The sequence below is a fragment of the Eleutherodactylus coqui genome, chromosome 8, assembly GCF_035609145.1.
Source record: "Eleutherodactylus coqui strain aEleCoq1 chromosome 8, aEleCoq1.hap1, whole genome shotgun sequence".
Lineage (NCBI taxonomy): Eukaryota > Metazoa > Chordata > Amphibia > Anura > Eleutherodactylidae > Eleutherodactylus > Eleutherodactylus coqui.
Window position 1 is genome coordinate 115,334,854 of NC_089844.1, and position 27,749 is coordinate 115,362,602.

Genomic DNA, 27,749 nt, shown 5'->3' on the forward strand with positions numbered 1-27,749 from the left:
TGACGTCATCTACTCTGCGCCCCGTTGCCAGGATACTGCCAAACCTTCCCGCCGTGTTCCAGATTCGAGAGATAAAACTCCGCTTATCCTCTGTGTCTGCAGAGTATGCGCCATTTTGTTGAAGACAGCTTCTTTACCTGGCTGATGAATCAAGCTTGCCGCCTGGTCCACACCCTGTTACTATGGCAGCAGGAAACATCCATCCGCAGAAGACGGGAGGCTGCGAGCGAGGAGCATGGATTGCAAAGTCCCCAGCAGTTCCATCATCACGGAGGTGGCTGCCAGGCTGTGAGTGGCTGTATGATGACTGATATATACTATAGGAGCTGTAGTAGAGAGCAGTAGTAGGGGGCAGTATTATAGGAATTACACTCTTTGTAAAAAAAACAAACAAAAAAAAACAAAACACCCCTACAAGAAGTTGTAGTATTGCTGTAAAATTCGGCATGCAGTTCCATCTCAGGCAGATCTACAAATGATGAGAGTTGTGATGTGATTGGATGAACACTTTTGTCGTCCCCCCCCCCCCCCCCCCCCCCCCCCCCCCCGGCCTATAAGAGGCTCTCAGAGGCTCCTTGTGTGCAGTGACCTCTTCTTCCACTTGTGTAGAGCTTGTTGACCACTAGACGCCTCTACGACGCAGAGAAGAGATTCTGAGAGGGGCGCATTATTGGGATGTGAGAAGCTGGATGGTCGTATCGATGAATTGTCCCCCACCAGGCCGTTCTGACCAGACTGTTAGGAGGTGTCGGGACCAGTGGATGTGTGAGGGCACACAAGGCGACTGGGCTCAGGACGCCCCCTACAGACCACCAGTAGAGAGGAGCATCTGACAACCACAAGCAGCTCCAACTGTTTCCATGTCCACTACTTAGACACAGGGGGCGCCATTGTTACAGCCCTGTGTCTATCAGAACCATTCCCAGGCACTTGGCTGAAGGACATTTGGTCTTACGACCCCCATTACATGTACGGCCTTTATCACCCATCCATCATCGCCTCTATTTGCAGTGGTGTCGTGAACGATGAATCTGCACTGCTGCAGACTGGAAGCGGGTTGTCTTCAGTGACGAATCCAGGTTTAGTTTGGGCAGTGATGATCGTGTTCATGTCTGGAGACCTCGGGATGAGCGCCTCAATCCTGCCTTTGCTGGTACTGGTGTCATATGTCGACACCGAGCGCTAGGGGTGACCGGGCAGAGCTGGAAGTAATGCCCTGGTCACGCCCCTAGCTGCTGATTGGCTCCTCGTCTGTGCTTTTCCCCATCCCCACTGTTATTTGCATCGGGTGACAGGCTCCTGCTTTGTGCAGCTGTGCCGTCTTCACACCCGGACCCTCAGCTCCCACATGCCACTCCCTCCAGTTGGCTGGCAGTGTGCCACAGTCGGCACTCTATTCCTCCTGGACGGCCAGTTAATTGCTGGTTGACAATCGGCTGCTGCTGTTTTGTGGGCTGTCCCGCCTTCAGCCCCGGCCCCTCCAGATGGTAGCCACCCCCCGCTGCTGCCACTGGGAAGAGTGGCAGCGGGATCGGGAGCAGACATGGAAGCCAACCAGCAGCAGGGGGAGGAGAGTGACAGCAGGGCGCCAGGAGGTGAGATGGGAGCCTTCCTCCCTGTTGCATTGCAGTGCACGAAAACACGATTTTCGTGCGGTGCGATGCAACTTTGACAGTAAGAAATCCTGCTGTCAAAGCTAAAATTTAAGCCCTGGCTGCAGAAAAAAAACCACACACATACATCACCTGTCCCTCACTGTCAGCCCGGCCGCATCTTTTCCCCGGGTCCTTATCAGTGATCATCTTCTTCTCTTCTGGCCAGGGATTCAAAAATCCCCGCCTCCTGTAAGCGCTGGCTGTGATTGGCTGACGCTTAGCCAATCACAGCCAACACTTGATGTTTTTGTTTTATTTTCTCTTTTTTGATATTAATGTAATTTATGATCATTGTATAAAAATGTTTTTATTATAATCGGTTGCTTTTAATGAAAAACCAAACATCGTATATAAGATGATCATGTATTCTACAATGTGTTTTCAGTATCATTCATGAATGACTTTTATAAATGGGCACGGTTGTCTCAGTGATAGTAACGGTGGAACGCAGGTGTAGCGCTCCATATCATTCAATATCGGAGCGCACGCTGCGCTCCATGGTAACATGTGATACACGTAGTGATGTCATCGATCAAACTCCTCCCGCTGGATCCCACATGGAGTTGGTGTCCGGCTAGGTAGGAGTAATTATTGTGTGTGTGTATAAATATATATATATATATATATATATATATATATATATATATGTGTGCACAATTTTAAATTATTGTATTGCTTGAAAAAGGCTTATGCGGAAACGCGTAGCATTAAAGACGGTATTTGATATACCGCCCTTTCTTTGGATCATTGAGCTTTGTATCCCGGATCCCGTGAGCGTTGTATCTGTTTTTACATGTCTCTGGTTAAGCGAAGATCTCTTGTTGGGAGAAATCTTGTTGGATGTCAGCTGGCTCTCCGGTGACCTGCTGGATCGCGGATGGGGATTATAATTACAGGCTTACGTGGGTCTCCTTATTACAGGTGTGCCCACTTGGCACCAGATGACTCCTCCTTTTCATTTTCCATTTGTGGAATATTTAAATAAGGGAGCACTGTTTGAATTCTTGATTTAGAATTTGTATTTCGTTGTAACTTTAAGATATTAGAGACTTGTCATTTATGCTAATTATAAAATGTCTTCAATTGCAGAAAGTATTATCTTGATGTAGAGAGAAAAGAAGCCGGGTTTGATTTATCTGTTAATCAAAAGGACTCAAACGGAAAACTTCGATTGTATCAGGTAAGTATAGAAATCGTGTAGTAATGTGGAGGTACATTCTATCACATAACACCTTTGTATAAGAGTCATTTTCATTACAGGACATATAACACATGGCAGATGTTTTTGCAATGCAAGAGAAAAGAAGCTCAAAACCAGTTTTAAAAGTTACATTTTTCTTATTACCATATTTTTCGGACTAAAAGAGGCACTTTCTAGGAAGCAAAAATCTTGCTAAGAAGTTTGTGCATTTTTTGGGCTACTTTCAGGAGGGTCTGACAGCACCAGACCCCTCTGACCGCTGCCATAATGATCAGATATAATGCTTTTACACTGTAATTAATTATTAGGACCATCAGGAAGTATTCACTCCTCCCTGCGGTCCCACCGCTGATTATCAGAGACTGTAACCTCTGACCCCTTCTGCCAGTGTCTGTGCTCTGTACGGACGTAGAGTAACACCGATGTCGGGGAAAGCGGACAGGAGTCAAAGTCTGTTATATCAGTGGCAGTCAGACTGGTGCTACAGACTGAGGTAAAGCACTTCCTGGTGGGGTGCCTGCCCAGCCGGAGGTACAGGGGTTACTATTACTGCTGGGGCCTCTGAAAAATACAGTAACGGCATAACTTACATTTCATGAAGAGGTAAGACACAAAATCAGTTACTGTATGTCATACAAAAGATACAATAAAGGTATTATTGGTAACTAGTAACCCTGCCACTGTACAATCAGTCATGACCACACCCTGTTTTCAAGGGGAATGGTAACGCCTACTTGTCAATGTAATCAAACATTTCCATGAGGAATAACAGAGGAAAAGAGCAATGCAGAGCTCAAGGGTTCTTCTTTCACAGAGAATACCAGTATTTACTAAAAGAGACGCGTCAGAAGAGATAATAGGTCATTTTATTACAGTCCGCAGGACGACATACCCGGCCCCCACCTCGGAGACTGAAGGAAAACTCTCTGGATAACAAATTGGAAGCCTCCCTCAGGTCCTACGCCTGGAGATGTGGAGCCGGATGGAACAAGAAGGGGGACGTAAATCCAGGCCACAGGCAACAAGTGCAGAGGCGAATCCAAGAGAAGATGTCCTCGTTCACCGTCCCCGTATGTTAAAGCCGCACAGCATGCACTTCATATAGTGATCTGCAGGGGATTCAGTAACAAATACTAGCACGGGATCAGCATATTACACTCCTAGGGGCTGTACCCCCACCTGGCTTATCACTCCCCATATTAGGTCTGACAGCCTCATAGAGCTCAGTAGGACAGGTGAGCTCAGCAAGGTGCCAGTGCCTCATGTTACAAGTCAGTTCAGCCATCTAGCTACCTACATGCTGCCATCTTTCACTGCCTTGCATCATAGTGAGGGCTCCACCACTCAGACTGAGTGTACCCATATTCGGGTATGTTTGCGCACACAGAGCCTCCAGTGCCTATCCAGCACAGAATAGAGCAGCATGCTGTACTGTCCTGTCTGGTAAAGTACTGGAGGGCACGCCAGAAGCTGGGCGGACCCCTTTAGAGTGAATGGGGTCCATCTGGTGCCATTTGGGTCTGGCATGTGCCATGTTTTTCAAGTGCTTGGCTCCTAGCGCAGAGCCATACAACAGCATGCACAATCATTAGTATGAACCCAGCCTAGTATGATGATGCTGCAGAGGAGATATGTTTGCACCAGCAGCCCTAATCAGAAGTAGTGGCTGATCAGGGGGCTCCAGCAGATGTACCCTTATAGTCAGTTGTGCTGCCATGCTTTAGGCAAAAATAAAATGATGCTGGCCATAAATGTGCACTACATCATGTGTCTGGCTGCTTACTATGCCATCAACCGGCAATATCAGACAAACATGAAAATTATTACAATAGGGGGTAGGGGGGATAAGCAGCTGCAAACATCTCCAAAACCCAGTCTGTTGGACCTCCAGAAAGCAGTCTATAGATAGTAGATTGGTGGCAGATCCTATTGAACCTACACCTACATCCATGGTTTCATGTCTTAGGGATAAATCAGGACATCCACTCATTCATCAGTCATTAAATGGTAATTCTGGCATGTATTTCTATGTCCCTGAACCCTGTAGGGCAGCACACATAGGGGGACATATATAAATTCAGATTCTGTCATAAAAAGCCATAATTCTTTCCGCAAGGGGATTTGCGCAAAAATTAGCAATCCTTTTTTTTTGTGCTGGCCTTGACACTTTTGTAGAAGTGGGCAGAGGTTTGTCAGGAGAGGGTGAGGCCAACCCTGAACCGACAGATTTCTGTATAATTTACTCCAGAAACCAAATTATGCCAGAAATGTACACCAGATTGGGCCTTGCATGTATTTCTGTGTAGGTGCATGGAGGTGAAGAGATGTGCACCTCTTCATGTACTGCATGCATTATGTGTTAGGAGAAATTATACTAAAAGCTTATTCACACGTCCAGATATCCGCTGGGTTTTCACGCCCGGCTGATATACGGCGTCTCTCTCTGCAGGGGGAGGAGACTGGAAGAGTCGGGAGCAGTGCTCTGAGCTCCTGCCCCCTCTCCGCCCTTCGCGACTATTTGCTATGGGAGGGGGCAGCACTTAGCCCCGCCCCTCCCATTGTAAACAGTGGCAGGGGGCGGGAGCTCAGTGCACTGCTCCTGGCCTGGCACACCTCCTCCCCCTGCAGAAACAGACACTGTATATCGGCCGGGCGTAAAAACCCAGCCGATATACGGACGTGTAAATAAGCCCTAAAACTGGAATTAGAAATGCTGGACTTAGTAATTTTCTGCCATAGTCTCTACGAATTCATATTAGAGTCCTCTAGGGACCCCATGTAACAATGCCTTACAGTTCATCCTTGAGGCACATATTCTCCCCCCAGAATACATCATCCAATGCCACCATTGCCTATGTAAAATCGGAGCACCATGTAAAGTACAAGTATGCAAACCTATGAAAATGAATTGTTACATTTCTCTTAAACATTTGTTTTCTGTGTTACATCAACTATTTATATTTATTATCTGTTTTTGCAGGAAAGTTTTGCCAGAAATGATGTATTTCTCAGAGACCTGAACTGGAAAGATGGGTAATTGTTCCTTCTAGTTGGAGGATTATCTGTTGTAGCTCAGTAAAGGTGAAATAATCTCATGTCATTTGTTTTCATGAATTTCTAGTAGCATACACCTGAATACATTCTGTAACATATCATTAAGCGAACACCCTGTTCAGACATGGTTATTGGCTCCTCCAGGGGTCCTGTCGTTGTTTCCATTTTAATCACCAAAACTGCACCTGAATGGCACCTATCTTCGCAATTAATAAAAACTGCTGAAACAGAAAACAATACGTTTCCATTTCGCAGGTTTCTGTTAATTTCTGGAATTTTGTGTCGGAAAGAATAGCGCAGTCCAGCACGTTATTCTTACCAGCACAAATGGTCCTATCGGGTTTCTGGTTTAGCAGTCTTTATTAAAGGCCAAGACAGGTCCCATCCAGAGGTGTCATTTTCATCATTTTAAACAGAAAGTAGGATGGAATTCTTGGGTGGCGCCAATAACGAGACCTGAAAAGGCGCTAAGGCGTTTCATCTTCACTGCTATTTGTCATTCGAACTGTGCAGATGTAAGACTGTCTTTGTACATCAGGAGACGCCATCATATTAGACAAGAAGAATAGTGCAGCACACAGCTGACCACCAGTAAAACCCTGATACGTAGGGGTGAGGCGGAGCTTGCATACTTCTTCAATGGGCGGAGTCTCGCTGATGGCATCAGGCGGCTGTGGTATGAGTCTGTAATGGGTTCCAGCCCAACCGTGTTGTTGGTTGAGCAGCTGTGTGATCGGCAGGTCTTACACAAGCGCTTTGTATGAGACGAGCAGTTGACAAGTGCTGGTATTGTGGACGTAATCCCTGAGGAGTACCAGCAGATCCAGGTGGCCATCAGTGGCCTCCAGAGGAGAGACTCCCTGGAGACAGGAGAAGAAGTGCCAAGCCGTGCTAAGTGCGTGCATGCTAGTTACCTCAAATGGCCTGGTTGCTGTGCCACCAGAATAAGAGACTGTAGCATTGCCAAGACTTACCCTTTTATGACTCAAGTTTGTTACATCACTTTTTATGCCACTTGACCCCAAGAGATACTTGGTATCACGTTGTCTAATTTCCACCCAGCAACTCTGACAGCTGGGTGTTACCTACTGAATACCTGGAAACTCCAGAACCTTTACTGCTGCCAGACCCCAAAAGGCAAAAACAAAGGATACAGCAAAATAATCAGATCTACCAGATCTTTGTCCTCCGTCAGCTGCTGTTGAAGGATGGTTGGGAGACCCCCGTATATATTAGAAAGTTGGACAATGTCACTAACATCAGCAAGTTCAGCGATCTTTAAAGGGAATCTGTCAGCTAATTTGAGCCCTATAAGCTAAGCTCAAGTAAATGAGTGCGGAGTTCAGGGATGGAAGTTTTAGACTTCCCTGCAGTTCCCCATTATCAGAGCTGAAACCCACTGCTAATTGCATTGAGGTGCACACTAAGTAGTCCTCCCATTCTATGCTTAGCTTATAGGGCTTAAAGTAGCTGACAGAGTCTCTTTAATGTTTATCATCCGCTTAAAGGGGCTGTCTAGTTGTAAGGCTAGGCCATAAATAATTTACAATAGGCCATCCATAGCAGATAAGCAGGCGCCTGCTGTCCAGGATCTCCCTCTGATCCTATTGCACTTGTGCACTGAGCCGATTTCTGCAGGAAACAGACAACTCTGTTCCCACTGCAGTGGCCAGGTTTGGTATTACAGGCAAAGATCACAGTGAAGTGAATGAGAAATTTGTGTGTAATACCAAGCCTCACTTCCTGCAGAAATCAGCTCATTGCATGAGCACACGGGTCTATTGAACAGCTGGGCAGTGGACCCCCCAACAATCTACTATTGATAACGTGTCCTAGGGATAGGCCATCAGTAGTTTACAACTGGACAACCCCTTTAACACTCATAGTATACCAGTATAAAATATTAGCTGTTCATGCATAGATGAGTGTTTGCAGGTCCAATCGAAAGATGACTATATATGCATTATGCCTGTTCAGAACTGTTAAGGGGCATCTCTGGGTGTACTTTTATGCCATGCTGTAACCTTCCATATGATTTTGAGAGGCTCATTATTAACCATTGATACCGTGTATTTGTTTTCTAGTGACTGGACAGTCCACTGTTTTGGTATTGACCGAAGACCCAGACAAGCCGTATCACATGGAGAATTTAAAAGGCTCATTTCATCTGCTGCAAATCTAATTGTGGCCATTGTAAGTAGCAAATCATTCTTCATGTGATTGCTCTATGAAACATACTTTCAAAAAGCATATTGGGGAATTCTGAATTAGAGGCGTATTCTCATTGTGTACATTTACAGCATATCCATAGGTGCACCAGAACAGGGGTCCACTGACCTCATCAAAGCACCCACTGCTGGCTGGGATTACAGAGACAACTAAACTGGCTAGTCTACGTTGTTTCCGTAATTCCTAAAGAGGTCAATGGGGTTGCGTAAATGCACACAAAATACGTAGGAGATGCTGAAACATGCATAATTGCGCAGGAAAAAGAACACATCTGGAAATCATTAGGCTTATTAGCCATTCAAATTGGTGTGTCTTTGCCGCTCGCAAATTAACATGCCTTGTGCATGGAAAAAGTACAGTAAAATACGCTGACATATGCGCAAAAAAGCAATGTTCATTCCACAAATACGCAGTGCTGAGGCATGCTGGAATACACGCACGCTCGAATACACACGCGCTCATGTGAAGGGAGGCTTACAGAAACAGCATAGAACAGTCTGCTTGGCTGTTTCTGTAATCCTACCTCTGGCTGCGGCGAACGGTATTCTCAGCCATATTTGGTTGAGAAGGGAATACCCCTTTCATACAGAGGTGGTCAACTCTTTAAGACCCTTATCTATGGCCCATACATGTCCATGTATTCCATGGACAGCTCATGGGTATCTGTAAACATTAGGTAATACTACATTTCCCCTGTGATCGTGCTGCAGTGGAAATGACCACCTGTTGCTGGATACCCACACTCGTATTAGTTAATCAACGGGGTTGCAGTAGAAGGACACCCTGTGATTAGCTCATCATTGAGAAAAAACACATTTTGTCCACACGTGACAACTTAATAAGGTAAACGTTAGCGTTTCATTTTATAAGGTTTTTGCATTAAAAGCCAGTTTCCCATTGAATAAATTCGGTTATACAGGTTCCCTATGGAATACTCCATGCAACTGCAAACCATAGCTGGCAGTGCTCAAAAAGCACCCTAATTGGTGTAAGAACACTTGATCTACATGCCCCTGGCACCAGCACTTCAGCTCTTGCAGGAAAAGATGGCTGCTGGCCCCCAGGCGTAGTGTGTGCAGTATTGGATATGTGGGGACCATTGGTGGTCCGTCCATAAAGGGCAAACAAAACAATCAGTCCTGCAGAGAATACAATAACATATGATTTGATTAAATCAATGGGTCACCTTACCTTTCCATTGGATGCCCCTATAAATAAAGGGGGCATCCCTTTATTATGTCAAAATGCCCTATTATGGCTGTTTGCAAGAACATGTAATGTGTTGTCCTACGTAATATAATATTTTAACTTTTTTTATTTTTTTTTTATTTTAGACTTCAGAACATGATTTACAAGATCCTCAGCAACACAGGAGTAAGTTTCACTTGAGGAGAGGGGGTAATCTGCTATAGGAAACAAGTAACATAACTTTTCTTCATAGGAGAATCCCCTTTAAAACCAAGTGGGCAGCGATCACTTACCTCCGTACATGTGAATGTTCCAACTGCTTCTTCCAATACAGAAACCTCATTTCTGGATACAGGCAGTCAGAGAGTAAAGCTGGGCGTACGGAAGAATCAGACAGTATGTTACTGCCTTCTCTATAGTATCGCACACTGTAAAAAAAAAAAAAACAGCACCACCTTTGTCCATTTGGCCATTTCTGGTATTGCAGATATAAGCAGATGCTTTTTTTCTAATCTTGTATACCTTTTTAAAATTTGACTCTGTTTACAAATAAACTATTGATGAATCCGCATTTGCATATTAGTGAATTTCATATTCAGCAATATACAGTTGCAAGAAAAAGTAAGTGCACCCCATGGAATTACCTGAATTTCTGCACTGGTTAGTAATAAAATGTGGTGTGATTGTTATTCAAGTCCAAATTATGAACAAACATAATCTAGCTAAACTAATAACACACAAAGTATTGTACTATCTATGTGTTTAAACCGAGCAATTTAATAACCTTTAGGCCGCCTGCAGACGGCCAGGTCGGATCCCGCTGCAAGACTCCTCGCAGCGGGATGCGGTCCAGTGCCCCTGCAGAGGCCTGCGTCTTACCCGCTCCCGGCGTCTCCTCTCTGGGCTGTGTGCCGGCTAGCTGGCACATGCGCAGAACGGAGCCGGCCCGTCACCACTGACATTTCTGTGCGGGCCTCTGCCAGACCCGCACAGAAATAGAACATGCCGGGATTTCTTTTCCGCGTGTGTTTTCACGCGGACAAATCATGGCCGTCTGCCTAGGATTGCTTTATCTAATGCAATCCTATGCAGGCGGGCACAGGTGAAAATTCTGTGGGAAATCCCGCCGTGGAATTTCCACCCGTGTGCAGGGTGCCTTAGGCTGCCTGCCTAAGGCCCGAGGCGGAATATCACTAGCGATATTCCGCCGCTTGGAAGCAGGAGGGAGAACTGACAGGTCACCGCGGTGAGCCTATCTAATAAATAGGCTTACCATGGAAAATTGTGGCAAATCACAGCATGCCGCAATTTGAATCCCACGAGCGGAGAATTGTTATGATTCTCCGTTCGTAGACGTCAGGCTGCGCTTTCCATAGTTAGCCCGTGGAAAGCGTGTCATGTGAGGTCCACAGGAGGATTTATTGCCACAGATCTCGCAATGGCAACTCGTCCGTGGACAGGCAGCCTTAGATCTCCCTTTAGAAAAGAGCTTCTTGAACAAATGTTGGGGAGGAATTTTGGACTGATCATTCCCTGTAAATGTGTTTCAGTTCATCAGTAGCTCTGGCGGGGGTCCACCACTTGGGATCCCCTTGGATCAGCTGATCTCCAGGCCTGCTGTCAGTGTGGACAGCGCTGGAAGTAGATAGTGCAGTCTGTATTCCATCAGCTCCGTTTGGTATTGCCGGCACAGCTCCCACTGAATTAACCAGGTCGCTGCAATGTTGACAGCATTGTCTGCTTCCAGCTCTGTCCACAATGACAATTGGCTCAGCTGATCAGCAGGCATCCTGAGTGCTGATCGACTATTGATGACCTATCCTGACAATAGGTTTTTCCAGGCCTGAAGAGTCGCTTTAATGGGAAAAGCACCTGTGAAACCCACACTTCCAATCTCATCTTAATTGAAACTCCTTTTGCAAAATCATTAATCTAGTGGTTCATTTACTTTTTCTACACTGTGGATGTTTACTCAAGGTCATCAAACAAGGTGTGAACGATACAACTGTTTAGTTTCGTTTAGTTGGATTATGTTTGTCTACAGTTGTGACTTGGATAACAATCAGACCACCGTTTATGAATAATCCATGAGGAAATCCAGGGAATTCCACCAATTAGTTTTACTTGCCTCTGTACCTATATCATCATAATCCCTTCATCGTTACCCAGAAGTGATCCACTGATTAAGCAATTAGTCGTCATGTCTATTGTCATGTCAGTGCGGCCATCATAAAGGAAGCAATCGTCATCCTGAATATGCGGTGTACTAGGAAACTGCTATGTATCATCATATATAGATACATGGTATATCAAGTGTTTCTATGGTTTAGAGGGATCTCCTTGTTTTACCGGATTCGCAACATAAGTCCGAATAATCCAGCCTGTCAGTTCGCATTGTTTCTTGCTGGTTGAGGATTTATAATTATCCCGCTGGGATTTGCAACCACGGATACATGTATAATCTCTGTGTACACTGCAGGTGCCAGCAACAAGTCAGAACATAGATTATGAAATTGTTGTCCACATCATGGTCAAATCTGAAGAAGAAACGGCACCTTCCTTGTATATACAACTATATGGAGGAAATGGGGGATCAGATACAGTTTACCTTCAAAATCCATCGGCTAACACCACTACATGCGGCACAGGGCAGGTGAGAGACGGGCTCTGCTTACGATAAAGGAGCCAATAATTGCAGATGTACGAGGGGGTTTCCTAGTACCTGGACCCCCGGCCACTCAGTTTAAAGGGTTGTCCCAAGGATCAGCTCATAGTCATAGGTCTGGCCATCAGATTTTATTGCTGTTGAAGCTGCGATCAGCTGTATATTTTCCCTACTGAAGTATACAGTAAGGCCTCATGTCCACGCGGAAAATAAGAATTAAAATCCGCAGCGTTTTTCCCGCACGCGGATCCGTGCCCCATAGGGATGCATTGACCACCTGCGGGTAGATAAATACCAGCAGATGGTAATTAAAAAATTTCTGGAGCATGAAAAAAAATGGACATGCTCTATTTTAGTGCGGATCACGCGTGCGGGAGCTCATAGAGCACATAGCTCAATTGATCTTCCGCATGAAAAATAAAAGACAATTACAGTGCATCCGCAGCCCAAATCCGCGTTACAAATCCGCAGCGGATCTAATTTTCCCCGTGGACATGAGGCCTAAGGGCTCCTTCACACCGGCGATCGCGATTTTGCTGCAAGAAAATTGTGTCTTTTTTTCCCTGTGATTCTTTTTTTCTGAGCGTCAGCGCTGCTTTTTCTCTCATAAACATCGCTGCCGCTTGTGATTTTCTTGCGCAAAAGCCAGTAGGCCTTTCTAATGTTAAAATGTTAAAAATTTTAATTGTATGAAAATCGCAACTTCGTGCTTGCGATAAAAAGGAGGCTCCATAAGGAAACATGGGAGATAAAAAAAAAGCAAAATGCATAAAGATGGGGCATGCCACCATTTATTTTTTTTTACGCAACATCGCATGAGTGAAAACATTGCAAATGTGAAGGAAACCATTAAAAAGCATGGGTTTCATAATTCTGCGCTTTTACTCACTCTCGCATCGCGTAAAACTCATGATTTTATCGTAAGTGTAAAGGCACCCTAAGGCCTCATTCAGATGAGTGCCGTGGGCACACAGTATAGCCGCGTGCAAAGATCGCACTCAAGATCGTGTGAACGGGTTAATTCCAGCTGTTTGAATTAGCCTGTTCACACGATCCCAGGTGTGAGGTGCGTGTAATCCAGCTCCCATAGGAGTCTATGAAAATCTCACACCAAAGATAGATCAGGTCCTATCTTTTCTAGCACCACGGAGCTTAGATGCGACCTTGCAGTCTATGTCCTATCTTTGTTAGGAGGGCGAATTTAGCGAGTCTAACATTCTTTAATGTGAACGCTTCTAAAGGAAACCATTGGTTCCTATAAGAGTGATTTCTGCACACGCCCATACTGCATGCCCACAGTGCTCGTGTGAACGAGCCCTAAATGTAATATTACATATTGGCCATCCAAGTGGATAGATGACTGTGTAATACATGGACATTCTGGGTTTGTGGGCTGCTCTGGCTCATAGAGGTGGGTCTTAATGGGGTTTTCCGGGCTCTGACAAACATTTTAAAATCTAATGTACATCATCACTAGAGATGAGCGAGCATACTCGATAAGGCAAACTACTCAAGCGAGTAGTGCCTTATTCGAGTAGCTGCCCGCTCATCTCTAAAGATTCGGCTGCCGGCGCGGGTGACAGGTGAGCTGCGGCGGTGAGCAGGGGGGAGTGGGGGGGGGGGGGGGGAGAGAGGGATAAAGAGATCTCCCCCCCCCCCCCCCCCCCCGTTCCTCCCCGCTCTCCCCCGCCGCTCCCCGCCCCTTCCGGCACCCGAATCTTTAGAGATGAGCGGGCAGGTACTCGCATAAGGCACTACTCGCTCGAGTAATTTGCCTTTTCGAGTATGCTCGCTCATCTCTAATCATCACAATAAGTCATTATGTAATAGGTTCACTGGACCTGGTGTAGCTACTTTCTTCATTTTCTATGGATGTCACATGACCCCCTATCCTGAAAAATCTCTCCACTTCCTCTGACATCTTGTCCACATTTGCTACTTCCTCCCCTGCCAATAGACTCCCAACATCCTGTGAGCAGTGCATGATGGGAGGATGGGGACTGAAGTACTGCGCTGTATTACTGCAGTTCAGTGTTGGTAGTCCGGTCTGCTTCAACAGCTTTCTCCGGCACTCTGAGTGAGGGAGCTTGGTGCTGGTAAGTTGTAGGACCTGTCAGCCGTGGGCGGAGCTACTGTGCTGCCGGCAAGACAAGCTCCATGCATGCTGGGAATTGTAGTCTGTTGCTGTGTTTACTATGGAAGTGATGCATGTAAACACAGCGGCAGATTGGCGGCTGCACAGGATGAAGAAGAGGGTCCAGAGTGGCAGATAAAACATACAGATAGCCGCTATTTAGCATTACCTCCTAGTGCCCGGAAAACCCCTTTAATGTTATAAAATACTAGTGTTAATCATTAAAACACCCTAGACCTCCAGAGATATTTGGTATTAAAGGGGTTGTCCAGGGACTAAAACGTTTGTGACAGCCTCAGTGACAACTCCTAAAATAATAAATAAACCTATATTCACCTGCCTTGTCCCCCTGTTGCTCCCGATCCCACTGTTCTCCTCTAGATTCCAGGTAGCATGATTATATGTTAAACACATGCCCACTGCAGCCAATCACGGACCTGAGCAGTACCAATGCTGCATAATGAACATCATGTGACTGCTGCAGCAAGGACTGGGACTGGAGCCATGAGATCTGGGGTCCATTTAGTGTGGGGTTACCACGGGACGTATTCTCAGCGAAAATCTCACGGTTTTGCCGCAGTGAAAAACCACAAGATTTCCGCAGAGAAAGTGCAGCTTCAAAACCCGTATCGCTCAGCCACCAGTTTTGGAGTGGCTTGGCCACATGCTTTTCCGTTGCGGCTGGCTCCTCCATAGAGAGGAGCGCAGCCACTATGGAAAAAAAATAGACATGCTGCAGCTGGGGAATCCGCGTCGCAGTGTCGGCTAATGCTGGCTCTGCCGCGACAGATTGGCCCGTCCTATGTGGACAAGATTTTTGACAAATCTTGTCCACATGGCTGGCTAATCCCGGGATTAGCGGCCGCAGCGAAATTCCACACGGAATTTCCATGGCAAATCCACCCTGTGTGAACCCAGTTTTAATGTGAGCTTTTTTTTTTATTGTAGCTCATTCCCTGCCTAGAAATTTTAGTTTTACTCTCAGAAAACCCTTTTAACTTATGATGAATTTATAATGGGTATCAGTATTAACCCTTTCCAATCAAATTTATATCCTGGTTTTCCTAGGGGGCTTACTCTTTTTCTGACATTATACAACAGCGCTATCTGCTGGCTAAAGCCAGTACTGCATGAGGTGACACGTTGGATAGGCTCCGACAGCAGAGAGGCTGGCAATATACAGTAAGAGAACCCTGACGGATGTCTTCAACATAGGAGCTGTACAGCCTTAAATCATAATGTCTTCAGAGGTCAGACAGTGGATTGGAAAGGGTTAAGGCTTTTATCACCTGGACCACCACCACTACTAGGTATTCACTATTAAACCACACATAATATTCCAGGAATATTATCGCAGACCCCTGCCCCACCCTTTGTGAGAATGAGCGGTGAAGTACATGTAGAAAGTTGGCAAAGTGAATATAATTAGGGATTATTTTGACACCTCCATTTGGAAATTTGTTCTATAGAAATCTTGTATGCCCGATACTGTAACAATATTATTTCTCTTAAAGGCCTTTATTTATCATGTCAAGACAAGGGATGTTGGAGAACTGACTGCTTTATCTATAAGAACAAGAGATAAAGGTAGGTCTACGTAATCCTACAATTAACCTTCAGCACAGCCTAATGTATTACTCATGCCCACAACCTCTACCGGATACAATATGTGCTACAGATCCAAACAAGATGAACCTGTAGTACCGATATGGGCACAGGGCCTTATTTTGCAGTCAACCATTGGGGGACTATTTTCTTATAGACAGCCATGTTTAAGGCAGAAACCTGATATGATATTTATGGAAACGTTGGTCATCCATGTTGGCTTCACTATTGGTCGTTTCTAGACTTTCCAGGCAACAATGAAGAATCATGGACCAGCAGGATGCAGCCCTTGGATTAAAGGGCTTCTTCCTTAGTAATGCTGCTGACGTAAATGACCCGGCCTCCCTAGCATATTCTATGGGAATGCAGCAATTTCCTATTGTTCTATATCCTATGCCTGTCTGGAAATAGCTGTATAGGAGTTATACTAGAGAGACCCATGAGCTAGATTTCTGGACAGGAAATTCTGATGACATCATCATATCTGGAATTGGTTGTGGCCTTGTTTAGATACTTGATCATTTAACATCCCAAACAAGGAGTGATAATGTTAAATACAATATGTTGATATACTATCACTTACATACTAACATAAGATAACAGGCAATTATTTATTTTTCTACCAGCCTACATTTGGTATTGCAAGAAGGTTACTGTGAAGAAGGGGACAACAATGTACATATTTCCATATAAGAATTGGCTCTCGCCATGTAAGACCATTAAGGCACAAGTAACGGGACACGTTTCTGCAGCCGTCAGAGCACAAACAGCAACCTACAGAGGTAACTACTAGCTATGGGAAAGACATGGATGGCCTTATAATCAAGCCCTTGCCGGAAAAGCAAAACCGTTAAAGTGACTGTCTGGACATAATAGATAAAAGTATAGTTTTTGCTTTGATATGTGCCATCACGCAGTTACAGAATCTTTCTACGGGCTCATTCCCACGGGCGTATTGTCATTGGGCATTATGCGTGTAGTTTTCACACATGAGATATGCAGTATTCAGTAAATATGCATGTAACACGTGCATTTACTGTGTATGTTAAATCTTCCATCTATATTGGTGCGTATTCACACACATGAAAAAAATGCACGTGTAAGTGCCAATAGAAATCAATGGACTTTAGCGTGCGTAATATGCAATGACCATACGCCCATCTCAATGAGCCCTTATTTGGGTTCCCATAATATGCAGATCTTGGGGCTTCCTCTTTTCTGATCCCACCAGCTTCGCCAGCATTTTCCAACATAAACTAATCCTCACTATAGCTGGACGATATGAATAGAAGCATCAATATGCCTCTTTTTTCAGACAGTGCTGGCATGACTCCAAAGGTGCAATTTTTCAGCGGCACATGCTCTATGCAAATTACAACGTCCCATTTACACCACTTTCCTCTGTGAGACCCAGCAAAAAAAAAAAGTATCCGAAAGTACCTAAATCACAATAAACATGGTGCAAAGTATGTAGGAAAGTTTTCTGGCACAATTTGTACCAGAAAACTCTAATTTTCAATAGTACATTTGCCCTAATATGTTTAGTTATTGTAAGTTTGTAATGTGTGGTGCGTAGAATAGATACATGTAACCAGCCATGCCTCGTCGGACCCCTCACCAACCTGAACATCCAAGGCCTTTTATACAGGATGCTGTGTATTGTAACAGGTTCTTCTGTATTTTCAGATACCAAAAGCTGTCAGATGAAAAAGGTTAAGTGTAGACCGACCACATCTAAACCACGGCATGACCAGAACCCAACCTGGGTGGTATCTTCTGAGAAACTGGAGTTTCCACAAACAAAAGATGGAAAAGAAGAAACTTCTAGGAAAGAGAATAACGGTGATTCATATAGTTCTAAGTTCAATAACAAGAAGTCATCCCAGTCCGATAGAACAGCTGAAGGAAACACATCACTGAGTACAGGAACACTGATAAGAAAATATGGTTCATCAGGGAGAAGACCTCGGGGCATTGCCAACTCCAACACAGCCAAAGTTCTTGTATCTTCAGGAAAGACCGAGACAAGCAGAGACAAACGTAATCAAGTCACTCTGATGGCAGATAAACACTCCAACACCCTAACTTCAGATAATAGCAAGGAACATCCTCTACTTGGTGAGAACAAGGATGACGGAACATCTGGTGATACAAGTTCAGTCAGAGATCTGACAATGCAGAATAAAATACAGCCTCCAAAACACAGAAGAGCAAGCAGTCCAGCCAGCTATGTGTTCTTCGCTGTTGAAAACAAAGAGACATCAGTCACTGTCAAAGTGAATAAATGTACCAAAAGGCACACACAAGGCGGTTCTACTGGTGCAAAGTCAAGATTCCTAAAAAGAAGATCCTGTGAGCATGCAAACATTGGGGTACCGTGTTCTGGTGAGAACAAAAACTATGTTAGGTTTCAGAAAGGATCTTCAGAACTTGCTTTACTACGAGAAATTCTCTCTGAGTCGAAGAATAACGTGACTTCTGGTGCTCCCGATTCTCAGCCATTCTCCAGCCGTGAGAATATTGAAGAAAGAAGAACTCCGCTTAGAGCAGATGACGATGTCATCCGTGAAGGTCATGGACACCTTAAGCACATCAATGACTACGATAAACTGTGCTCTCAGGTAGATTGTGAAGCCATAAAAAGATCCGGTAACGGGCGTTCATGTGGAGAGTGCAGCAGCTATGAGACGGACTCTACCCTAGATGAAGAATACATCTTCTCAGATACACCGCTGGATCTAAGCCTCTCAGAAGATGACGATTTTGACTCCTCTTCCAAATTTGATGTTTTTAGGAAAAGACTAGAGCACAACCAAGAAAAACACAATGTTCATAGGATGGTATGTTTAAAACAACCAACATCAGGATATTCTGGTATCCAGTTGATAGTCAGTTATTAATTAGTAACCGACATACAAATATGTAATATGGCTTGTTGTCATTTTGACACCATTCTAGAACCTAGCACTTTACTGCTATTGCTGTGCTAATGGGGAGAAGGGGAAGGACAAGACCGCTCCTGTAGTATGCACTACAGAGCAGCGAGGAGGTTGGAAAGGTTGGTGTAGCGGTGCACCCAGTGCAGCTACATCCAATGGTAGTAATCACAGCACAGACAACATTTTCTATTGCATAAATATATCTATTTAACATGGGCAGGCGTGATATCTGTCCAAGAACCTCTGAGTGATATTGCGCTTGCGAACAGGAGATTTTCTGTGCGATCGCTATTCGTTTTACAAGAAATTGCATGTTTCAATAGGAAAAATAAAAAATCCCATCCACTTGCATGAAAATTGCATCGGCATGTGAGTGTGGTGCAATTTGCTTTTTGCTCCCATAGCAAAAAATTGGTGATATCATCCCAAAAAAAATAGGACATGCTGCAGGTTTTCTATCTTGCAGCATCACTGTGAAAGAAAAATCGCCCACGTAAATACACCCATTGTAAATAATGGCCTTTTACAACAGCCAAGTTCTGCATATTCTGCAATGAATTGCATAGAACTTTTTTGCTGTCCGTGTACATATGGCCTGAATCCTATTATGCCGTGTGTGTGTGTGTGTGTGTGTGTGTGTATGTGTATATATATATATATATATATATATATATATATAAAATTATACATACATACACTCAGTATATTCATATTACGTATAACTATGGGTAGTATAAGATCATCTCCACATTTAGTGGATGCCCATAAATCCTCTTCATACAACAAGGAGGTAGTAGTCCATATAGAAAGTATTCAAAGTATTCAGAGGGTGGAAAGAGGATCGACGGTGTTTTGGAGCAGCTCCACCACCTCCTTTTGCTCTATAGATAAAACACTCATACAAAAATCATGTTATAATTTTAAGAAAACCCTTCTAAAGGATCTCCTTCCCTGCTAGAAAGATTCCCAGCTTACATATTTACCGTATATCCACAGCAGTCTTGCTGACCGTCCAGAAATTCGTGGACAGCCCATAAAAATCCACTAAAAATATTAGGTGTGTGTGAATTAGCTGATGGTACTTGAGCGGGTTATGATTGTAAGTATCATCTTTTACAGTTTCGGCATCAGACCTGTATTGCGTATAATCTCTATCATTCACTATGGTTTTTCCATTGTGTACATAAAAAATGTTGTCTGTTCGAGATTTTGGGATGAGTTGAATAAAAAGCAAGAAAAGGTGTTGCGCCCGCGTATACCAGAGAAGGCCTCTTGTGGGGATTACAAGTATCTGGGCCCAAGGCTAAATATATGGGCATACATTAAAGAAAGGTGCTGCCAGCTGGTGAGGAGGCCATGGTAAAAAGTCGTTGGTGTCAAGTGAAGCAATGGGGGGCGAAAAAGCAAGTAATGGGGTAACCTTTTCCAAGTGAAGAGAGAGGAGAGACTGGAAATTATTAACAATCAGCAAAAACAAAAACTGCATTTCGAGGCACGAAGCCTATTTAGTGACAAGCTGGAGAACACATAGTACAGCTGGAAGGCCGGGTGGGGTGAGCACTGTTCCTGTGCATAGCTGATAGTGCCATAAATGTGTAAGATGGAAATACCCCTTTAAATACATGCCTTTTATTAATCTTTAACCAAAACTTCTATGTCACCTAATGGTTTATTTCTATATTCTAGAAAACATCCAAGTACCAAGTTCAAAGGCAGAGAAGAGTGGAATCGTGCAGTGAGAATTCAAGTGTTTTTCAGCGCTCATTAGCTGCAGTACGCAACGGAGATGACAGAACGCTAAGAACGCTGTGCCAATCCAATTTCTTCTTACCCAGGTACAGTATGTGTTGCTGCATGTGTACAGGCTACAGAGTCAAAGCCCTTCCCTAGAAGGAGTTGTTGATATTAAATGAACTTTCTCTGTGTGATTGTAACGTTTGGTATTATTGTATCTTGTCACCACCAGAAAGCTAGTGGTTTGACAGGGCTTACATGGAAGACACGCACGTCACACCCCTAGCTCCCGATTGGCTGAATTCCTGAAGGTCTTTGCAGTGTCTGTAGTGATTTTTGCCTGGGCAGGACGATTAGGGTTATAGTTCGTTTTCCTGTTAGGCTTACATTATTAGCTGTAAATGCTTCCATGTTACAGCTGTAATACTCTGCAGTACTGGGGGACTTTCATCCTACAGGCGTAATACTCTGCGGTACTGGGGGCCTCTCCTCTTACAGCTGTAGTACTATGCAGTACTGGGGGCCTCTCCTCGTACAGCTGTAGTACTCTGCGGTACTGGGGACCTCTCCTCGTACAGCTGTAGTACTCTGCAGTACTGGGGGCCTCTCCTCGTACAGCTGTAGTACTATGAAGTACTGGGGGCCTCTCCTCCTACAGCTGTAATATTCTGCGGTACTGGGGACCTCTCCTCGTACAGCTGTAGTACTCTGCAGTATTGGGGGCTTCTCCTCGTACAGCTGTAGTACTCTGCAGTACTGGGGGCCTCTCCTCGTACAGCTGTAGTACTATGCAGTACTGGGGGCCTCTCCTCGTACAGCTGTAATACTCTGCAGTACTGGGGACCTCTCCTCATACAGCTGTAATACTCTGCAGTACTGGGGACCTCTCCTCATACAGCTGTAGTACTATCCAGTACTGGGGGCCTCTCCTTGTACAGCTGTAGTACTATGCAGTACTGGGGGCCTCTCCTCCTACAGCTGTAGTACTATGCAGTACTGGGGGCCTCTCCTCGTACAGCCTTAATACTCTGCAGTACTGGGGACCTCTCCTCGTACAGCTGTAGTACTATGCAGTACTGGGGGCCTCTCCTCGTACAGCTGTAGTACTATGCAGTACTGGGGGCCTCTCCTCCTACAGCTGTAGTACTATGCAGTACTGGGGGCCTCTCCTCGTACAGCTGTAATACTCTGCAGTACTGGGGGCCTCTCCTCGTACAGCTGTAATACTCTGCAGTACTGGGGACCTCTCCTTGTACAGCTGTAGTACTATGCAGTACTGGGGGCCTCTCCTCGTACAGCTGTAATACTCTGCAGTACTGGGGGCCTCTCCTCGTACAGTTGTAATACTCTGCGGTACTGGGGACCTCTCCTCGTACAGCTGTAGTACTCTGCGGTACAGGGGGCCTCTCCTCCTACAGCTGTAATACTCTGCAGTACTGGGGGCCTCTCCTTGTACAGCTGTAGTACTATGCAGTACTGGGGGCCTCTCCTCCTACAGCTGTAGTACTATGCAGTACTGGGGACCTCTCCTCGTACAGCTGTAGTACTCTGCGGTACTGGGGGCCTCTCCTCCTACAGCTGTAGTACTCTGCGGTACAGGGGGCCTCTCCTCCTACAGCTGTAATACTCTGCAGTACTGGGGGCCTCTCCTCGTACAGCTGTAATACTCTGCAGTACTGGGGACCTCTCCTTGTACAGCTGTAGTACTATGCAGTACTGGGGGCCTCTCCTCCTACAGCTGTAGTACTATGCAGTACTGGGGACCTCTCCTCGTACAGCTGTAGTACTATGCAGTACTGGGGACCTCTCCTCGTACAGCTGTAGTACTCTGCGGTACTGGGGGCCTCTCCTCCTACAGCTGTAGTACTCTGCGGTACTGGGGACCTCTCCTCCTACAGCTGTAGTACTCTGCGGTACTGGGGGCCTCTCCTCGTACAGCTGTAGTACTCTGCGGTACTGGGGGCCTCTCCTCCTACAGCTGTAGTACTATGCAGTACTGGGGGCCTCTCCTCGTACAGCTGTAGTACTCTGCAGTACTGGGGGCCTCTCCTCGTACAGCTGTAGTACTCTGCAGTACTGGGGGCCTCTCCTCGTACAGCTGTAGTACTCTGCAGTACTGGGGGCCTCTCCTCGTACAGCTGTAGTACTCTGCAGTACTGGGCTCTCTCCTCCTACAGCTGTAGTACTATGCAGTACTGGGGGGCCTCTCCTCCTACAGCTGTAGTACTATGCAGTACTGGGGGCCTCTCCTCCTACAGCTGTAGTACTATGCAGTACTGGGGACCTCTCCTCCTACAGCTGTAGTACTATGCAGTACTGGGGGCCTCTCCTCCTACAGCTGTAGTACTCTGCAGTACTGGGGGCCTCTCCTCCTACAGCTGTAATACTCTGCAGTACTGGGGACCTCTCCTCCTACAGCTGTAGTACTATGCAGTACTGGGGGCCTCTCTTCCTACAGCTGTAGTACTCTGCGGTACTGGGGGCCTCTCCTCCTACAGCTGTAGTACTCTGCGGTACTGGGGGCCTCTCCTCCTACAGCTGTAGTACTCTGCGGTACTGGGGGCCTCTCCTCCTACAGCTGTAGTACTCTGCGGTACTGGGGGCCTCTCCTCCTACAGCTGTAGTACTCTGCGGTACTGGGGGCCTCTCCTCCTACAGCTGTAACATGGAAGCATTTAGAGGTAATAATGTAAGCCTAACAGGAACACATCCCTGACCCTTAAGGGCAGGCAAACACCACTACAGATGCTGCTGCTCTCAGTGTCCCCGGAGCAGGCGTCACCCACAGCTGTGTATTGTGGCTTCTGAGTGTCTCTCTTTCTGCTGTGACAGGGGAGCGCTGATGCAGCAGAGCTCAGCTACCCCCTTCACTGAAGCCTCCCTGCGCGCTCCCTCCTCAGCCCTACTGCTTCAGGAGCCGGCCGATCACCTTCCTCCACGCCAGTAAGGGAAGTGGAGGTGCGAGACTACAGCCGCTGTGAAGAGTGACAGCGAGGCCACTAAATGGGATATGGGAGGCCGGTGTCTGGTACTGCTCCCCTGCCTCCTCTGCCTTCAGCACCTTTCACCGCCCCCACTGCTGAGAGGCACATGGGGAGCTGAGTAGCTTTCCCGCCAAAGTATCTTCCCTGCCGGCCGCCCGGACAACATTCTCAGTGACTAGCAGGACCTGTGAGGCTGAGGAAGGGAAGGCAGCCGCCAGACAATCAGGAACAGGGGGCGTCACCGCCCTGTCAATCTTGTCTCCACCCCTATTTCCTGGTGGTGACAAGATAAAATAATATCACAACGTTCATGTAAGTAGATGATTACAATATCAGAGCAAAAGGGATAATTTATTACAGCAAACTGAGCACTTGACGGGAGTCTCTAATACCCTGTTGTACTGCCTCTAGCTTGGATACAAGATGTGATATGGACAGGCATGGAGGCCCTAGTACCCTGTTAAACCGCCTCTAACTTGTTTACAAAATGTGATACGGGTGGGCATAGAGGATCTAGTACCCTGTTGTACCGCCTCTAGCTTGGATACAAGATGTGATACGGGCGGGCATGGAGGCTCTAGTACCCTGTTGTACCGCCTCTAGCTTAGATACAAGATGTAATACGGACAGGCATAGAGGCTCTAGTACCCTGTTGTACTGCCTCTAGCTTGGGTACAAGATGTGATATGGACAGGCATGGAGGCTCTAGTACCCTGTTAAACCGCCTCTAACTTGTTTACAAAATGTGATACGGGCGGGCATGGAGGCTCTAGTACCCTGTTGTACCGCCTCTAGCTTAGATACAAGATGTGCTACAGGCAGGCATGAAGGCTCTAGTAACCTGTTGTACCCCCTCTAGCTTGGATACAAGATGTGATATGGGTGGGCATGGAGGCTCTAGTAACCTGTTGTACCACCTCTAGCTTGGATACAAGATGTGATACGGACAGGCATAGAGGCTCTAGTACCCTGTTGTACCACCTCTAGCTTGGATACAAGATGTGATGAAGGCAGGCATGGAAACTAGTACCCTCTTGGGCCGCCTCTAGCTTGGATACAAGATGTGATACAGGCGAACATGGAGGCTCTAGTACCCTGCTGAGCCCCATTAGAGCTTAGATATATGATGAGATATAGCCGGGCATGGAGGCTCCAGTACGCTGTTGTACCGCCTCTAGCTTGGATGCAAGATGTGATACAGGCAGGCATGAAGGCTCTAGTAACCTGTTGTACCACCTCTAGCTTGGATACAAGATGTGATACGGACAGGCATAGAGGCTCTAGTACCCTGTTGTACCGCCTCTAGCTTGGATACAAGATGTGATACAGGCAGGCATGAAGGTTCTAGTAACCTGTTGTACCACCTCTAGCTTGGAAACAAGATGTGATACGGACAGGTATGGAGCCTCTAGTACCCTGTTGTACTGCCTCTAGCTTGGATACAAGATGTGATACGGGTGGGCATGGAGGCTCTAGTACCCTGTTGTACCGCCTCTAGCTTGGATACAAGATGTGATACAGGTGGGCATGGAGGCTCTAGTACCCTGTTGGGCTGCCTCTAGCTTGGATACAAGATGTGATACAGGCGAACATGGAGGCTCTAGTACCCTGCTGAGCTCCATTAGAGCTTGGATATATGAGATATAGCCAGGCATGGAGGCTCCAGTACCCTGTTGTACCGCCTCTAGCTTGTATGCAAGATGTGGTACGGGAGGGGATGGATGCTCCACAGCAAAGGCAGAATTGAGGTGCTCACCCCTCGGTCTCCAGCCACAAACACGGCTGTCGTTGGTGCCCAAACTAAACCTGACTTCATTGCTGAAGGCAATCCGATTCCACTCCGTAGCAGTGCAGTTTCATCGTCCACAACACCACTGCAAACAGGAGTGACAGTGGGTCAGAGTTAAAGGCAGAACATTGCTACGGCCATCCAGTTTCTCACATCCCAGTAATGCGCCCCTCTCAGACTCTGGTAAGGGGTGACATCTCTTCTCTGCATCGTAGAGGCGTCTAGTGGTCAACAAGCCCCACACAAGCGGAAGAGGTCACTATACACAAGGAGCCTCTCAGAGCCTTTTATAGGCCAAGGGGGGAACCACTTTTAGTGCCTCAGGTGACAAGACCGTTCATCTATTCGCACTACAAATCTAATAATTTGCATATCTGTCTGAGATGTAATGGCATGCCAGGTTTTGCAGCAAAAAAAAAAAACAACTCCTTCTAGTGGTTTCTTCATATAAAAAAAAAATAAAGTGTATAAAAGCACGGATGAATACATCTGCCAGTTAAAGGGGTTTTCCAGGACTTGCTGATGATCCATTCTTCGGTTCCGTCATTTATAGTTTAGGGTTAGGTCTGCCGCTTGGAAACCTTGCCAATCCGGTAAGTGCTGTGGCCTCTTCTTAGGCATGTGTCCATGTTTTCATCGATCACATAGCCTGAGAGTACCTCAGCCCATTCAAGTAAATGAGATTTAGCTGGTATTCTAGGCACAGACACTATACAATGTACAGCACTGTGCCTGGTATGGACTTAAGCGGCTGTGGCGCCCACTCTAGTGCTGCTGGCACTTCAGTCAGCTGATCGTGAGCGGTGGACCCCCACCAATCAACTATTGCTAACCCCAGGAGCAGTAAAGTGCAGGAAAACACATTTTTAAAATGGCACAATATCTGTTTACTAATGACAGAAATGTACAAAATATATAATACAACCAGTACTTATTAGGAAATTATAGTACCAGTGTTTCTGGTGGCGCAATGAGCATTATGATCCCCACACATCACTCTCACACACACAGCAGCTTGATACCACACAAGACAAACACAGCTTGGCTCCTCCCACAGCAGTGACATCACAGGTCCTTCAGCCCTCTGGATCTCTGTGGTCGTGGTAGGTCAGTGTGTTCTGTCAGGACTGCTGAGTTATGTCTGAAATAATAACGGCTTTGTTGTATTCTCAATTTGTTATTTTTGTCCTGCCCTTTTCAAGAGCCCTAACTGTTGTTCTTCTGTTGGTCAGACTCCGTTTTATACATGTTGTAGGACCTTCGATGACATTACCAGGGCTTGAGCACAAGAATCGCTCACACACAAGTAGTTTCATTATTGAAATATTAATTCTTCTGAATGCATTCAAGTCTATATTTCTCCTAATTACTTACAGTGTAACAGATGAAGAAGGGAAAACACTTTTACATCATGCAGCTGCACAGGAAAATCCAACTATTTGTCAGGTACAAAGACATTTTAGTTCTGATGTCATATTAATAGTATATGCCAGTAAGTGGTCGAGTCTGACTACAGCAAATGCAGATGCAGTACTTGCACAGCAGTTGGAAGCGGGCGATACCAAGTAGCAAAAAAATTCTGGAGGGTACCTTAATTCCAGCAGTTGGTGGAGAACCCAGCTTTTGTACCTTCATCAATGAGCAAGTAATAGCATATACTAATGCTATGTTGTCACTTGCTGAGGTGGGATAACCCCTAATGTAGACCTTGTGCGTTTAGTTATTGTGGCACAGCTACTCAATGTATCCTGCAGGCTGTGGTAACTCCTCCTATATAATAACTATTAGGACTTTTGGTCTTAAAGGCAGCATTATTTCAGAATGTAGCCATGTTTTACTATACAGCAGCACACAGCTTGTATATAGGTCTGTAATACAGAGCTGCAGGGACTGTGCGCCTCTTGTTGGGGTCTGTTTTAAGTCTTTTCTCCAAATCGGGGCTTCAGTTTATCACAAGAGTGAGCCTAGACTATTGTGATTATACCACAGGAAGGCAATATATAAGGTAGAGTAGAAAAACACAAGTATTGGTATTTAACATTAGTATAACCGTATGAACTACAGCTACCTGAATAACCACACTTTGTCTACTGTATCATACAGGTGCTCCTGGATACAAACATTGGGCTGGTGAACATAGACCAGCAGGATCAGTTTGGAAAGACCGCTTTACATTACGCTGTAGAAAAAGGAAATCCAAAAACTATAAAGATTCTTCTCCACAATGGTTCAAAAGAGGAAATTCCAGACAAAAAGTCCAAGATAGCTTTGGACATTGGTCTTTCAAAAAGTTCAAGTCCAGTAGTTACAGGATGAAATTCTAGAAGTATTGATGTAGCAACCATTACTATGACTGCCACCTCGTGATAGCTGAACTGCAATGCTGTTAGGGAGGTTATTGCAAGTTTAATGTAAAGTTAATGTTTGCTACATCTGTAGTCAAATTCTAAAGAGATTTTACTTATAAGCCCATGAAATGTGTTATCAGCCTTTAATGTATATGTAACTACTCATACTACACAGCACACCCTTGTAAAACTATGTAGCCTAAATAAAAGCATTTATTTTAAAG

General features: G+C 45.6%; 1 protein-coding gene across 1 annotated transcript; it reads left to right on the forward strand.

Annotated features, from left to right (window-relative positions):
* Positions 1 to 131: 131 nt before the first annotated feature.
* Positions 132 to 27,748, forward strand: LOC136576717 (uncharacterized). The gene is made up of 14 exons (XM_066576248.1): positions 132 to 288; positions 2,745 to 2,835; positions 3,732 to 3,926; positions 5,837 to 5,889; positions 7,995 to 8,103; positions 9,474 to 9,513; positions 9,581 to 9,723; positions 11,807 to 11,980; positions 15,641 to 15,713; positions 16,358 to 16,513; positions 17,418 to 18,571; positions 20,357 to 20,505; positions 26,554 to 26,623; positions 27,281 to 27,748. The coding sequence occupies exons 1-14, from the start codon at positions 236 to 238 to the stop codon at positions 27,491 to 27,493; spliced, it is 2,673 nt and encodes an 890-aa protein (XP_066432345.1). The 5' UTR covers positions 132 to 235; the 3' UTR covers positions 27,494 to 27,748.
* The last annotated feature ends 1 nt before the right edge of the window (position 27,749 follows it).

Bases quoted from the DNA above. Each gene is read 5' to 3' on its own strand.
- LOC136576717 (XM_066576248.1), top strand. From the start codon at position 236: ATGGATTGCAAAGTCCCCAGCAGTTCCATCATCACGGAGGTGGCTGCC. The intron at 3,927-5,836 runs GTATGTTAAAGC...CTGTTTTTGCAG, and splicing joins TGTCCTCGTTCACCGTCCCC to GAAAGTTTTGCCAGAAATGA. The intron at 15,714-16,357 runs GTAGGTCTACGT...TTTTTCTACCAG, and splicing joins TATAAGAACAAGAGATAAAG to CCTACATTTGGTATTGCAAG.